Source organism: Sarcophilus harrisii, chromosome 3, assembly GCF_902635505.1.
Source record: "Sarcophilus harrisii chromosome 3, mSarHar1.11, whole genome shotgun sequence".
Classification (NCBI taxonomy): domain Eukaryota; kingdom Metazoa; phylum Chordata; class Mammalia; order Dasyuromorphia; family Dasyuridae; genus Sarcophilus; species Sarcophilus harrisii.
This window is the reverse complement of record NC_045428.1, coordinates 558,522,773-558,535,424: the sequence shown is the minus strand read 5'-3', so window position 1 is coordinate 558,535,424 and position 12,652 is coordinate 558,522,773. Positions and strand designations below refer to the sequence as shown.

General features: G+C 45.2%; 1 protein-coding gene across 4 annotated transcripts in view; it reads left to right on the top strand.

The window, feature by feature from the left end:
- NIPAL3 (NIPA like domain containing 3) overlaps positions 1 to 11,632 on the top strand; it is a 56,720-nt gene extending 45,088 nt beyond the window's left edge. For 3 of the 4 annotated variants that reach the window (XM_023499824.2, XM_003764945.4, XM_031962590.1), the window contains exons 11-12: positions 1,772 to 1,866; positions 8,365 to 11,632. In XM_023499824.2, the coding sequence (XP_023355592.1) occupies positions 1,772 to 1,866; positions 8,365 to 8,564 (295 nt within the window). In that variant the 3' untranslated portion in view covers positions 8,565 to 11,632. Of the gene's footprint in view, positions 1 to 1,771; positions 1,867 to 4,252; positions 4,735 to 8,364 lie in introns of those variants that run through there. The other variant, XM_031962592.1, reaches the window with a different exon arrangement.
- The last annotated feature ends 1,020 nt before the right edge of the window (positions 11,633 to 12,652 follow it).

Below are 12,652 nucleotides of genomic sequence, written 5' to 3'. Positions count from 1 at the left end.
TGAGACCAAAATGATCACTCTGCTTAAAAATCATAGATTGACTCTTGGACTGGTCTTCAGAAGTCATTCAATCCAACCTCTCCATTTTCTGCATGAGAAAATGGAGACTCAAGAGGCAGCCAAGTGAAGCAGATTGGAGTTCAAATGCAGAGTCAGATACCAGTTGAGCAAGTCACTTAACCTCCATCTCTGTCACATTCCTATCTGTAAAATGGGAATAATAATATCTCTCTCTCGGGGTGAGGATCAAATAAAATAATAATTGTAAAGCATTTAGCATAGTACCGGGTGAAGTGTTATGTGTATAAGAGGGCCAGATCAATGTAGTGAAAGAAGGGTTTTGAGGCTGGTTGGGAAGGGCTTTTATATTTGGTCCTGGAGGTACTAGGGAGCCACTGGGGGTTATTGAGCAGGAGGGGACACAGTCAGACCTACCCTCGAGGAAAGTCACATGGGCAGCTGAGTGGAGGATGGATTGTGGTGAGGAGAGTCTTGAGGCAGGGAGCTCAGTCAGAAGGCTCTTGTAATAGCTCAGGTACAAGTGGGGACTCCCCGTGGGAGTGGAGAAAAGGCGACTTGATGGAAGAAGTCAAAATGACCCGCACTGGACAGATGAGCTATGGAGGGAGGAGTGCCAGTGAGGAGCCGAGGTTGGGAGTCTGGTGACTGGGAGGCTGCCGGCCTCTTTGACAGTCATAAGAAAGCTGAGAAGAGAGCGGGCTTTGGGGAGAGACTGTACATTCTGTTTTAGACACGATGAACTTGAGATGCCCATGGGATGAATTGTCTGAAAGGCAGAGATGATTCCGGACTGGAGACAGGAGAGAAGGGTGAGGGAGGACAGGAGCTCAGGAAAGAGACTGGGGGGAGCAGGGAGGTTGGGAAAGGAGGCACAGACAGAGTAGTCCCGGGGGGAGGGGAGAAGAAAAGAGAGAGGAAAGGGGGGGAGAAGAGAGAGAGAGAAAGGAGAGGGGGAATAGAGGGATAGATGAGGGAGGGAGAGAGAGGAAAGGGGAATAAAGAAGCAAAAGAAGCAGGGTGGAGAGGATAAGGAGGAGGTGAAGGAAGGGGAGAAAAGAAGAAGGAAAAAGAGAAAAGGTGGAGGGAGGAGAAAGGGATAGGTGAAGAAAAGGGAAGAAGAGAGGGAAGGAAGAATAGAGGAGAAAAAGAAATAAGGGCAGAGAAGAGAGAGAAGGAGGAGGGGGAAAGAGGAAAAAAGTAGAGAGGGGAGAGGGAGAAAGAAAAAGAGTAGAGAGAAATGTGGGTATACATAATACACCTATATACACTCACATGTGTTTATATATGTATGTATGTATGATCCCATTCCCTGCTGACCAGGCCCTTGGGCCCACTTCCTGCTGACTAGGCCCTGGCCTTGCATCCTGCTGACCAGGCCCCAGGCTCACTCCCTGCCGACCAGGCCCCAGGCTCACTCCCTGCCGACCAGGCCCCTGGCCCTGCATCCTGCTGACCAGGCCCCAGGCTCACTCCCTGCCGACCAGGCCCCAGGCTCACTCCCTGCTGACCAGGCCCCAGGCTCACTCCCTGCCGACCAGGCCCCTGGCCCTGCATCCTGCTGACCAGGCCCCAGGCTCACTCCCTGCTGACCAGGCCCCAGGCCCGCTCCCTGCTGACTAGGCCCTGGCCCTGTGTCCTGCTGACCAGGCCCCAGGCTCACTCCCTGCTGACCAGGCCTCCCAAGCCCGTGCCTTGTCTCACGTCCTCTCAGTTTGCCTTATTTTTCACCCATCCTACCTGCTCTCCTCAGCTGCCTCGTTGCCTTCTTGGGCGTCTTCCTGATCACAAGGAACAGAAAGAAGGCCGTCCCATTTGAACCCTACATCTCCATGGATGCCATGCCAGGTAACCCTTCTTCCTCCTCCAACTGACTGTGTGGAATGGGGGTGAGGGGAGGAGGAGGGGGAGACAAGGGCTGGGAGGAGGGGAGGGGGAGCTTGAGAGCTTTGCCCACAAAAGGTTAGCCGAGCTGTCATGTCATCTCTCTTTTTCTCCATGATTCTTTTTTCCTCCGAGGGGAAAGGGAAGGAAAGGGAATGAGCATTTGTGTAGCCCCTTCTGTGCCCACGTGACAGACATGATCTTCACAACCATCTGGGGAGGTGAAACTATTACATTTCCATTTTACAGTTGAACAAACTGAGGGAAAGAGAGGCTCACACAGCTACCAAGTGTCTGAGACTACCCCTGAACTCGGCTCTCCCTGTGTTCATCTCCCACTTGGCTCTTATTGAGAATTTTGGTTTGGTTCCCCCTCATCTAGATGTGGTTTCTAAAGAAACCCCAGCTCTTCTGATGCAATATCCCTGATAGAGTTATTGCCTAGTACCTCAAAATCTGGGCAGGAGAACCCTTGGGGTAAGAGTCATTCTGGATAATCAGGGCTTTTCCGCATGGCCGAGATTTAGAGCTAGAGGTGGTTAACAGATTGAGAGGTTTTTGAGTTCCCCCTTCCCCTCCCATGAAGAAACTGAGGGTGAGAAGTTATGTGACTTAAGACTAGGTCATTCAGCTAAAAAACGTCCGAGGTGGGATGTGAACTTGGGTTCATCTGCCTCCTAGACTGGCAGGACCTTCTTTGGGGCTACTGAACTGCCCCCTGCAGGACAAAGAGATTTTCTCCACCCCCTAGATCTTAGGGGAGAGACTCTGCAGTCTGTCTTGTTGCAAATAAGGGGACTGGGTTAAGCCCCAGGTGATCTGGAAGGTGCTTCTCATGCTGAGTCTTGTGGGTCCTGGACCCCTTTGGTGGTCTGGGAAGTGTTGGGATCTTCTCTCAGGATGTTTTTGAATAATTGAAGGAAATGCTAAATTTCAAAGGAGCAAAGAAGAGAGGGAGAGAGGGAAATGGAGATAGAGAGAAAGAGACAGAGAGAGAGAGAGAGAGAGAGACAGGAGGGAGGGAAAGGGATGCAAGGAAGAAAAAAGAGAAAGAGAAGGAAAGAGATGGAAAAGGGAAGAGGAAAAGGAGAGAGGAAGAGACAGAGAGAGACTAAGACAGATAAAGAGAGAAATAGAGTCAGAAAGAGAGAGACAGGAAGATAGGAGGGATGGAAATGGGAGAGGGAGAGGAAGAGATTTGGGGAAGAAGGAGAGAGAGGGGGAAAAGAGACAGGGAGAAGGAAAGAGGAAAAGAAGGAGAAAGAGGGAATGAGAGAGAAAGAGACAGATAAAGAGAGAGTGACAGACATACAGAAAGAAACAAATACAAAGAAAGACAAAGAGATGCAGAAAGGGAGAAGGGGAGGGGGGAGCAGGGGGAGAGAGAGTACTCAGCATAATGGACAAGCATGAGAATTAGAATCAGGAAGGCTCAGTTTTCAATCCTACCTATGTTCCTTGATTTAAAGCTAGAAAGGGACTACAGCCCCTGTCCAGTCCAATTCCCTCATCTTACAAATGAGGAAACCAAGGCAAGTGACTGAGCCAGCATAATGCAGCTAGCTCCAAGCATCAGAAACAGCTTTTGAACCCTGAAGTTTCCTGCCTTTTCTCAAGTCTTCCATCCACTCCTCAGTACTGCTGCCCCCTGAAATTTACTGGCTGAGTGACCTCTCTGAGCCTCCATTTCCTCATCTGTAAAATGAGGATAGAGTGCCTATGATAAATCCATTCAAATCAACAAGCATTTATTAAATGCCTACTGTGTGCCAACACTGTGCTAAAGGAAGAAGGCAGCTCACAACCTCCTTGGGTGGCGGCAAGATCCAAAGAATGTCACAGATGTATTTGGGAACTTTAAAGGGCTTCATAAATGTCAGCCATTATTTTAAAATAATCCAACATCTTACGCATTTCCCTGTCCCCTTAAGCAGAGGATGCTGAAGATACTTAACCCTTGGTTTGACTCTGAGCCATCCCTCTGAACACCTGTTGTGGGTGTCCTAGGATGCAGCCCCCGCCCTGGGTTTTGGGGGGTCTGGACCTTTTTGCCCGTAGGCTAAGCGCCCCAAAGTGCCGTGTCTTGTGAGTCCTCGTTCCTGCTTTCGCTGTGGCGTTTTTCTCTCCTCCGTCATGTCGGCGTGTCCGCCTGCGTTTTCCGCCCCCCTCCTTTCTGACTGGCCACTTCTAACCTTTGGTGGGTCCGAAGCTAGCGGCTGGGAGGTGGGGCGCTCTCGTGGTGCTGTGAAATCCAGCCTCTGGCGCAAGTGCATGAGCTCTGGTGCATGGACTTTGGGGTGTCTCTTCTGGCTGCTTAGAGGCCTTATATGTTTCCTTCCTTGTTCCTCAGCTAAGATCCAGATAGGTGAGGAGGTGAGGTATTACTCTGTGTGTGTAAGTGTGTACACGTGTGTGTGTGTGTGTATGTGTGTCTGTTCCTTATCTGACCTTGAAAGACCAACGATCTCATCAGAATGGACCTTCCCCCATGGCTGATGCAGGTCATCCTTCCTTCCTTTCCGTCCCAACCCTTACCATGCTCTGAGTGGACAATTTCATGAGTTGCTGTGACCAAAAAAAAAAAAAAAAAAAAAAGTTATCTCCAGAGACCTTCTGTGGACCAGTGTCCCCTAACTCCTCCCCGCTGGTCCCCTGATGATGGCCGTGTCCCCGGGTCTGCCCTGGAAGCCTTCCCACTTGGGCAGGGCCTGCTGGAGTTTCCGCTGGCCGACCTTGACTCGGAGAACCCCAGACCATTTGCACACATGGCAAAGTAGCGCAGGAGACGAGACCCAAGGTGATCCCACCCCCAGGCTAAATTATCTTGGATTCCCCGCCCCAGTTTGTGTGGCCCGAGTGGGGCAGGCAGCCAAGGCTGCAGGTTACCTGCCCACGGGCTCCTTGGTGCGTTTTTGTTGCACCTGTGAGTTTTGCACAGTATGATAGAAAGAACAGGGACCAGAGTTCAAATAGCACCCCTTGTGATGCCGTCTATGTAGCAAGTCCGTCATCTCCACGGACCTCATCTCACCATCTGCAAAATGATGCGGGAGGAGATGGATGGGATGGTCTGGGAGGCCTTCTGGCTCTAGGTCTGGGATTAAGCCGGAGACCTTCTCTTGTGTGGAGCCTTGGCTCGGAGGAGCAGAGTGAGCAGGTGGAGAGAAACCTGTGATTGGATCATAGACTCAGAGCTGAAACAGACCACAGAGGTCCCCTCTTCCAAGCTTCTCGTTTTACAGATGAGGAAACTGAGGCAGGGAGGGCCTTTTGGCTTTGGGGGTGGCCCAGTTTTATAGATGAGGAAACTGAGGCAGGAAGGGCCTTTTTGCTTTGGGGGTGGCCCACTACTGCCCAAGGCAGCCTTTCCCCTCTTGGACAGCTCCCCATTAGGGAATTCTTCCTTGAATCTCTGTACTCCATCTAGCCATTGTTCCCAAATCATAGCATTTTTTAAATGACATAGGAAGGACTAATTCAAGCACTTATTAAGCACCTACTAAATACTACTTTATATTATTTGTTCTTCACAACAACCCCGGGAGGTTGGCATTATTATTATCCCCATTTTACAATTGAGGAAACTGAGGTAGGCAGCAGGTAAGTGTCTTGCCCAGCTTCACACAAGTATCTGAAGCTGGATTGAACTCTGCTCTTCCTCCCTGCAGTTCTCTATCCACCATACCACCTAACTGCCTGTGGGTGTTATTGTGAAACAGAGATACAATGTGGGATATGCCTTCATTTGCATCTTACTAGGACCTGTTTTTCCAGAATATCTAAATGTGTCTCACTAACTACAAAATGCATGAGCAGCCCTGAAAGCTGGAACATTGAAGGCAAATTTGAGCCCACCAGCTCCCTGTGGCCTAGGAGAATTTTGAGGACCAGGCAGGGAGAGAAGGAAACCATAACAAACAAAAGTCAGATTCTATTTGAAGTCAGGACTAGTTCCAAATTCTGGCCCCTCTTTAATTTTCTACATGTGATGTTGAGCAAGTCACTCCATAATAATAACTGGCATTTATATAATAAAATATATAGAAAAATATATAAATTTTGCAAACTACTTTAAATGCATGACCCTGGGCTTCAGGTCTTATCAGCCTCATTTTACAGATGAAGACACTGAGGTTGCATGAGATGAGATGACATAACCATTGTCACACAGAATCTAAGTATCAGTGACAGGATTTGAACTCGGCCCTTTTTAATTCCCAATTGCATTCCTCAAGGCCCTAAGCCAAGTTGTTTAACCTTACCTTAATAAGCTTCAATTTCCTCACATGTCAAAAGTAAAGGGATTTGGGACAGTTAAGTGGTGCAATAAAGTCAGGAGAACTTCAGTTCAAATGCAGACACTTTTATCTATGTGACCCTGAATGAGTCAATCCCAGTTGCCTTCCCAAAAAAATATAGGGACTGAATTAGAGTGATCTCTTAGAGCCCTTCAAGCTCCAAATTCAACGATAACTTTCCCCTCAAGTTAGATCTAAAATCATGCTCTGAAAATGAACTTCAGTCAAGTTTTATGCAATGAAGAAAGAAAGTTGTAGAAATGAAGCCTGTCCAAGGAAAAAATACAACAGCTCATTTTTAGCAGCTGGATGGTACAGTGGTTAAAGCATTGGATTTATAGGTGAGAAGCCCTGGTTTCAAATCCCACCCCAGACACGTAGTAACTGTATTGTCATTTTCTTCATCTAGAAAATGAGGGGGTTAGTGTCATATATGATTGCATCTAGCTCTGGATTTATGACCCTAAATTTGGCACCTCTTTGCAGGTTCCAAACCACTGGTTGGTTCTAATTCTTATGGGGAAAAAAATTAATTCTCACATGATGTGGGGAATTATAGATGTTTTAAGATTTTTATTTATTTTATTTTTAATTTATAGAATAATACAAGCATTTCCATAATATAGTATAATAATAAGAATAAAAGATGATAGTACATGAAACTGCAAATCTGTTATGTCCAATCGGCTTATAGATTCAAAGATAGGACTAGAAATGTTTCCTCAGAAAACACCATAGCTGATCCTATGCAGATGCTCTCTATGGATCCTATGCAGACTTAATAGATGGGTTCAGATGTCACCCCATTGAGTCCCAGAATAGAGTGGTCCCTGAGTCCAGGAATTATTTTCCAGGGCTAAATCTATCTTCTTGGGTCCCTTGAGGAGCACTGACTCTCTAAATTATGAGCAGCTAGATGATCCAGTGGATAGAGTGCTGGGCCTGAAGTCAGAAACCTGAATTCAAACGTGACTTCAGATGTTTACAAGTTGTGTTGCCTCGGTTTCTTCATCTGTAAAATGGGGATGATAATAGCCCTCTCCCCCCCCCACCCAAGGTTATTGTGAATTTCAAACAAATGACACATGTGGAGCATTTGTAATCCTTAAGATGTTCTATAAATGTTGAGTGTGATTATAATACCGAACTTTTCCAAAATGTGTATTATGTGAATTTTTGTCATGATTCATAATAACAGCTAACATTGACATAACTTAAAAGTTATTGCAAAGTTTGCAAAGCACTTTCCAAATTTTCTGTCATTTGATCTTCACAACAACCCCAGATGGGAATACTGAGACTAAAAGTGACTCCGAAGTCTCACAGTTAAACTGCCTGAGCCAATATTTGAATTCAGTTCTGACTCCCCACTGAGACACCTACCTGCCTCATCAGTGATTCCACAGGATTATAATCCTTTGCAATCTAGAAATAGATTCTAGAATCTACCTCTAGAACTAACTAGAACCTTAAGAGACCCAGTACTCAAACCTCCTCATTTTATAGAGTAAAAATGCTCCCACTGAAAATTTAACAATCGGCTCCCACCAGCCAGCTCAGACTGCCTCTGGCACACCTCTGCTTATAACCCTATGAGGCAGATGCTATTGTTTTTCCCATTTTGCAGATGAGGAAACTGAGGCTGAGAAAAGTGACTTGCTCAGGGGCACTCAGTTGTTTGCATTCGAGGAAAGATTTGAACTTGGGTCTTTCTGACTCCAGTTCTGTGTCAGGAGCAGGATTTGGCTCTGGGATCAGCAGTTTGAGAATGCTCCTCATCCCTTTGACTCCACATTCATTTCTTGAGCACCTACTATGTGCAAGGCCCCGTCCTCGTTCCCAAGGTCATTTTATACCAAAGCAGATGAATAATGTCTACCTTTGGTGCCCATTCGTGGCTTCCTTTGCCGTGCTTGGTCTATTATGCTTAATTTCTGAAAGATTCCTTCCACCGTTGCTAAGCAACTGTCGTTTTCAAGGGTTGCCTTTATGGATGTTCCCTTGAAGATCCAAAGCACTCAGGAAATTGACAATGTACATGATGCGATAATGTACATGATGAGTTCTCTAATTAGCCAGTGGCTGGGGTGAAGCTGTATTCCCATTCCCCCCATCCACCCTAATGTGACCCTCTTTGGGGAAAAAAAACCGGGCTTCTTTTCAGGTATGCAGAATATACACGACAAGGGAATGACCGTCCAGCCCGACCTCAAAGCTTCCTTTTCCTATGGCGCCCTGGAGAACAACGACAACGTTTCTGAGATCTACACCCCTGCCACACTGCCCATCATGCAAGAGGAACACGGCTCCAGAGCCACCTCTACGCCGCCCTACCGAGTGCTGGAACACACAAAGAGGGAATGAGTAAGGTCCCCAAAGAAACTGAAATCCAGCCCGGCCAGGGAGGGGTTTGCTTATTTATTACCTGGGCTTTCCAGTCTGTTATAGCATAAAACTCTAGGCTTGAACTTGCTTTTCCAATTTTGTTTGTTGGTTTTTCACGTAGAGAATTCTGCAGAGCTGGGAACTCAGAAGTGATTTGTCTTAAACTAGTCTTCTACATTTGAACTGTTGCATTGAAAAAGGCAAAAACAAAACAAAACAAACTAAACACAGTATTTGGGGTATGCAATAAGGAACGCGTAGCAGCCGCGTATGTTTTTCTTCTAGGATCTCACATCTTCTTCGATGGTTATGCGTCTGCCTAAATAAATAATGAAAGATTCCTGAGTTCTACTTACTTCCAGTGCTTAGCACAATGCCTGGCACATAGTAGGTGCTTAATAAATGTTGATTGATTGAAAATAAACAGAAACCTGGCGGAGGCTAAGACATGCTGAAGTATTAGAACTCTGGGGCTGAGATCCTTATTTCCTTTCTTGTCCTTCCCTCTGCATGATCACTCTCCAAATATCCCTCTCAATTATCTGTTTGTGATCAGGTCTGTATAATGACAGGTTACCATGGGTTAGCATACTGGATAAAATCTTTGAACAATCTGTAATTTATGTCAATGAAATGTAAAACACAAGACAGGTAACAGGCTAGTGCACCCAACTCTGTATTCCAAGGGTCACAAATATTCCCTCTGGTAAAAAACAAAACCAATGTCTCTAAATTTGGGTCTAGTATCCATCTGGATCTGAAACTTATTTTGAGCCACAAATAGCTTTATGAATTTTTTTTTTCCAAATTTAGGAGCTGGGAAGTCAACAGCTGAGCAATAGCTTTGCCATAGCTAGATATCAGAGAGAAAGTCAATTAATAAGATGAATCAGAGACTGTTTTTGAAATCTCTGGATCTCTGAGTTTATCTGGGTCGGCCTTCCCTCCTCTTGTGGGATTGTTGTCTGTAATCTTTCCAACTACCCCATGTACTGGATCATTCCTTTAGACCTTTTGCAGTCCCAAGGCCCATGTCATCCCTGCCTCAATTGGTCTCCCTTTCCACTTGCCCATGTCCTTGAAAGTATCTTCTATACCAGCTCATGATAGTCTGTGAAATATATACTCCCTGTCCTTTATTTCAGGATGCTGCCAATTTATGTTTCAGAAGCCAGGATTCCCATATGTTCAGACATAATGATAAGAGTTCATTAATTAACATTTGAAGTAAATAATGCCTATGAAAAAGAAAGATTCACCTTATTCCACCTCTTCCAAAGGGGTTAGCATCCAGGAGTAGCTAACAAACATGGTGGCAAAATGGCGGGCCCAAGGAAAAAGGGATTACACAAAAGTATTTTGTAGTTAGTTGTAAAAGTTTGTGAAATCAGGACAAAGACAGGTCATCTTCAGCCTAAAAGGAATCTTGTATCCGGGGTTTAATTAGGAAACAGCTCTTACATCCAAAATCCTAAGCAAAAGTACAGCTTATCAAATTGATCAGGGAACTCCCTCCACTGTGTGACAATAGCAGGGACTATGTAATTATTATAAACTAGGGTAGCAGTAATATTGCTTATAGAGCTTCCCTACATGTTCCAGACAACAGAGATTTATTTGTTCATTCCTGGGCTTTTTATCTCTTCTAAGCTAAGGCCACCTGAGAAGTCTTGATGTTCATTTGGAAGAAAAAATTGCTCATTACCTCCTCCTGCCTGAGATTTTGAGACTCACAAGCTAAACTTCAACTTGACATTTTTCCTTGAATCTGATAGGTATCTATTGAGTTATGTGTTTCAGGATATCCTGTGCCCACACAGACCTACTTGAGTAATGGAAACATTCTCTGGAGGGGGTCAGTTCTGTGTCTGTGTAAAGTGATTTCCCCTTGATTCAGTCTAGATGTCTTTTTAATAATTTAGAGAACAGGGGTAGCTAAATGGTGTAGTAGAGCATCTGCTCTGAAGTAAGGAGGACCTGAGTTCAAATCTGGCCTCAGATACTTAACACTTATTAGCTGTGTGACCCTGAACAAATCACTTAATCCCAGGAACCTGGGTTTGGGGAGGAGAAGCAAAAAAAAAAAAATTTATAGAATAGACATCTATGTAAACCAAGGGGACCTTGAACATTGATTGTAATAAATCCTTTGTGTCAGAACTGAAAGGGACCTTCAACTATGCTACAAATATAGCACAAATATAAATATAGAAGACCTGGGTTCCAATTTCATGTCTGATTTTTACCACCTGGATGAATTGGACAAGTTATTTCATCTCCCTGCACCTCAGTTTCTCATCTGTAAAATGAAATGACTGGAACAGATGACTTCCGAGGTTCTGTTCAACTCTAGATCTAGGATCCTAGGAATTTGGGGATTAGAAGACAGAAGAACCAGCTAGATGTAACCTTAGAAATCCAAGATCCTAATATTAGTGAAAAGGGAACTGAACTCAAAAGACTTATCCAGGATCATATAAGAAATTCTTGGGAGAGCTGGAGCCAAAAACTCCTTCATTTTGAGTTTCATGCTTGTATTCTGCTCCAGCTCATTCCACCATAGCTGGCTTGGCAAGGTCAAAGGAATGTTTCTTCCTCAGAATTTCTTAGGTAAGATCAATAATCATCATATGATCCATGGTATTCTTTCCAGCCCACCTTAGAAACAGCCTCACTTCTCCCTCTGGCCCCCTGGCACTGTCAAATTAGATAATGGTGTGAAAAGACAAATGTCATTAGAACATTAATTCTGATGGGCCATGCTGGACACTGATTTAAGTACCATAGCCCCAGCATCTTCAAGTCTACAGGCTATGGATAAGGTGAAAAAGTACTTATTTTTAAGATATGAGAGACATGGTACAAAATGTTTTCCTTAGGGTATTTCTATAAGGACCAAAGTTGATAGTGGATTAAAAGTAACCCTGATGTAAAACAGCAAGCTTTGACTCTTAAAGTGGAGAGAGAATGGGTGGAATGTCAGATAAGGGAGGGTATAAGGGGTAAGACCCTTATAATACAGGAGGTCAGAGCCGGGAGGGCCCTTAGAACACAGGAGGTCAGAGCTGGGAGGGCCCTTAGAACCCGGGAGGTCAGAGCCGGGAGGGCCCTTAGAACCTGGGAGGTCAGAGCTGGGAGGACCCTTAGAACCCAGGGGGTCAGAGCCGGGAGGTCCCTTAGAACCCAGGGGGTCAGAGCTGGGAGGGCCCTTAGAACTCAAGATGTCAGAACTGGGAGGGCCCTTCACTTTACAGATGAGGAAACAGGTCGGAAGCAAGGAAATGATTTATATGGGAAGGTGGTAGCAAAGCTGAGATTAGAACCCAGTCTCTTGGATCCCAAGCTGAGCTATTCCTACTGTTATGTTTTGAAGAATGCAGAATTTGGGGACACCTCTAACCTAATCCTAGTCAGATGAGAGACCCACCTTGAAAGAATGGCTTTTGAGACCTCAGGAAGCTCTGTGAAGCCTTTTAAACCCACCCAACCATACAACATATGCCCCTTTCCTTTGTCTTTTCATCACAGGAACACAACTGTCAGGGTACTTCCAGCTTACAACACACTTTGCTTACAGGGACCCTGGGAAATGGGGAGTGTGAGTCTTGAGTAAACAGCCTGTTTGTTGCTAACAACAAGGAGCACCTGCTTCTGAGGGGGTGGCCACCATCAGCATTCTGCTGATCAGCCCAACAAGCTTATCTGGCTTAACATTCATTGCTTCCCCAACCTTCCTCCTTTTTATTTGGTTTTTTTTTTCTACATCACCTTCTTTTCCAACTCTGCCTGCCACTAGCCAGAGGGTCATCCCCAGGAACAAAGAAAAAAGTAAAAGGGAAAAAAGGTGAGCAAATTTAACTGATATTCTACCAAGTCTGACAGTATATATGGTGTTTTCACACCTATAGTACTCCACCTCTCTCCAAATTGATCCTTTCTTCCTTCTTGCCAGTTGTTAGCATCCCTGTCAGTAACTCAGCACACAGAACAAGGCCATTGGACATGGCTCAGCTCAATGCCTGGCACATAGTAGAAATTTACAAATGTTTATTGATTGATTGGGACAT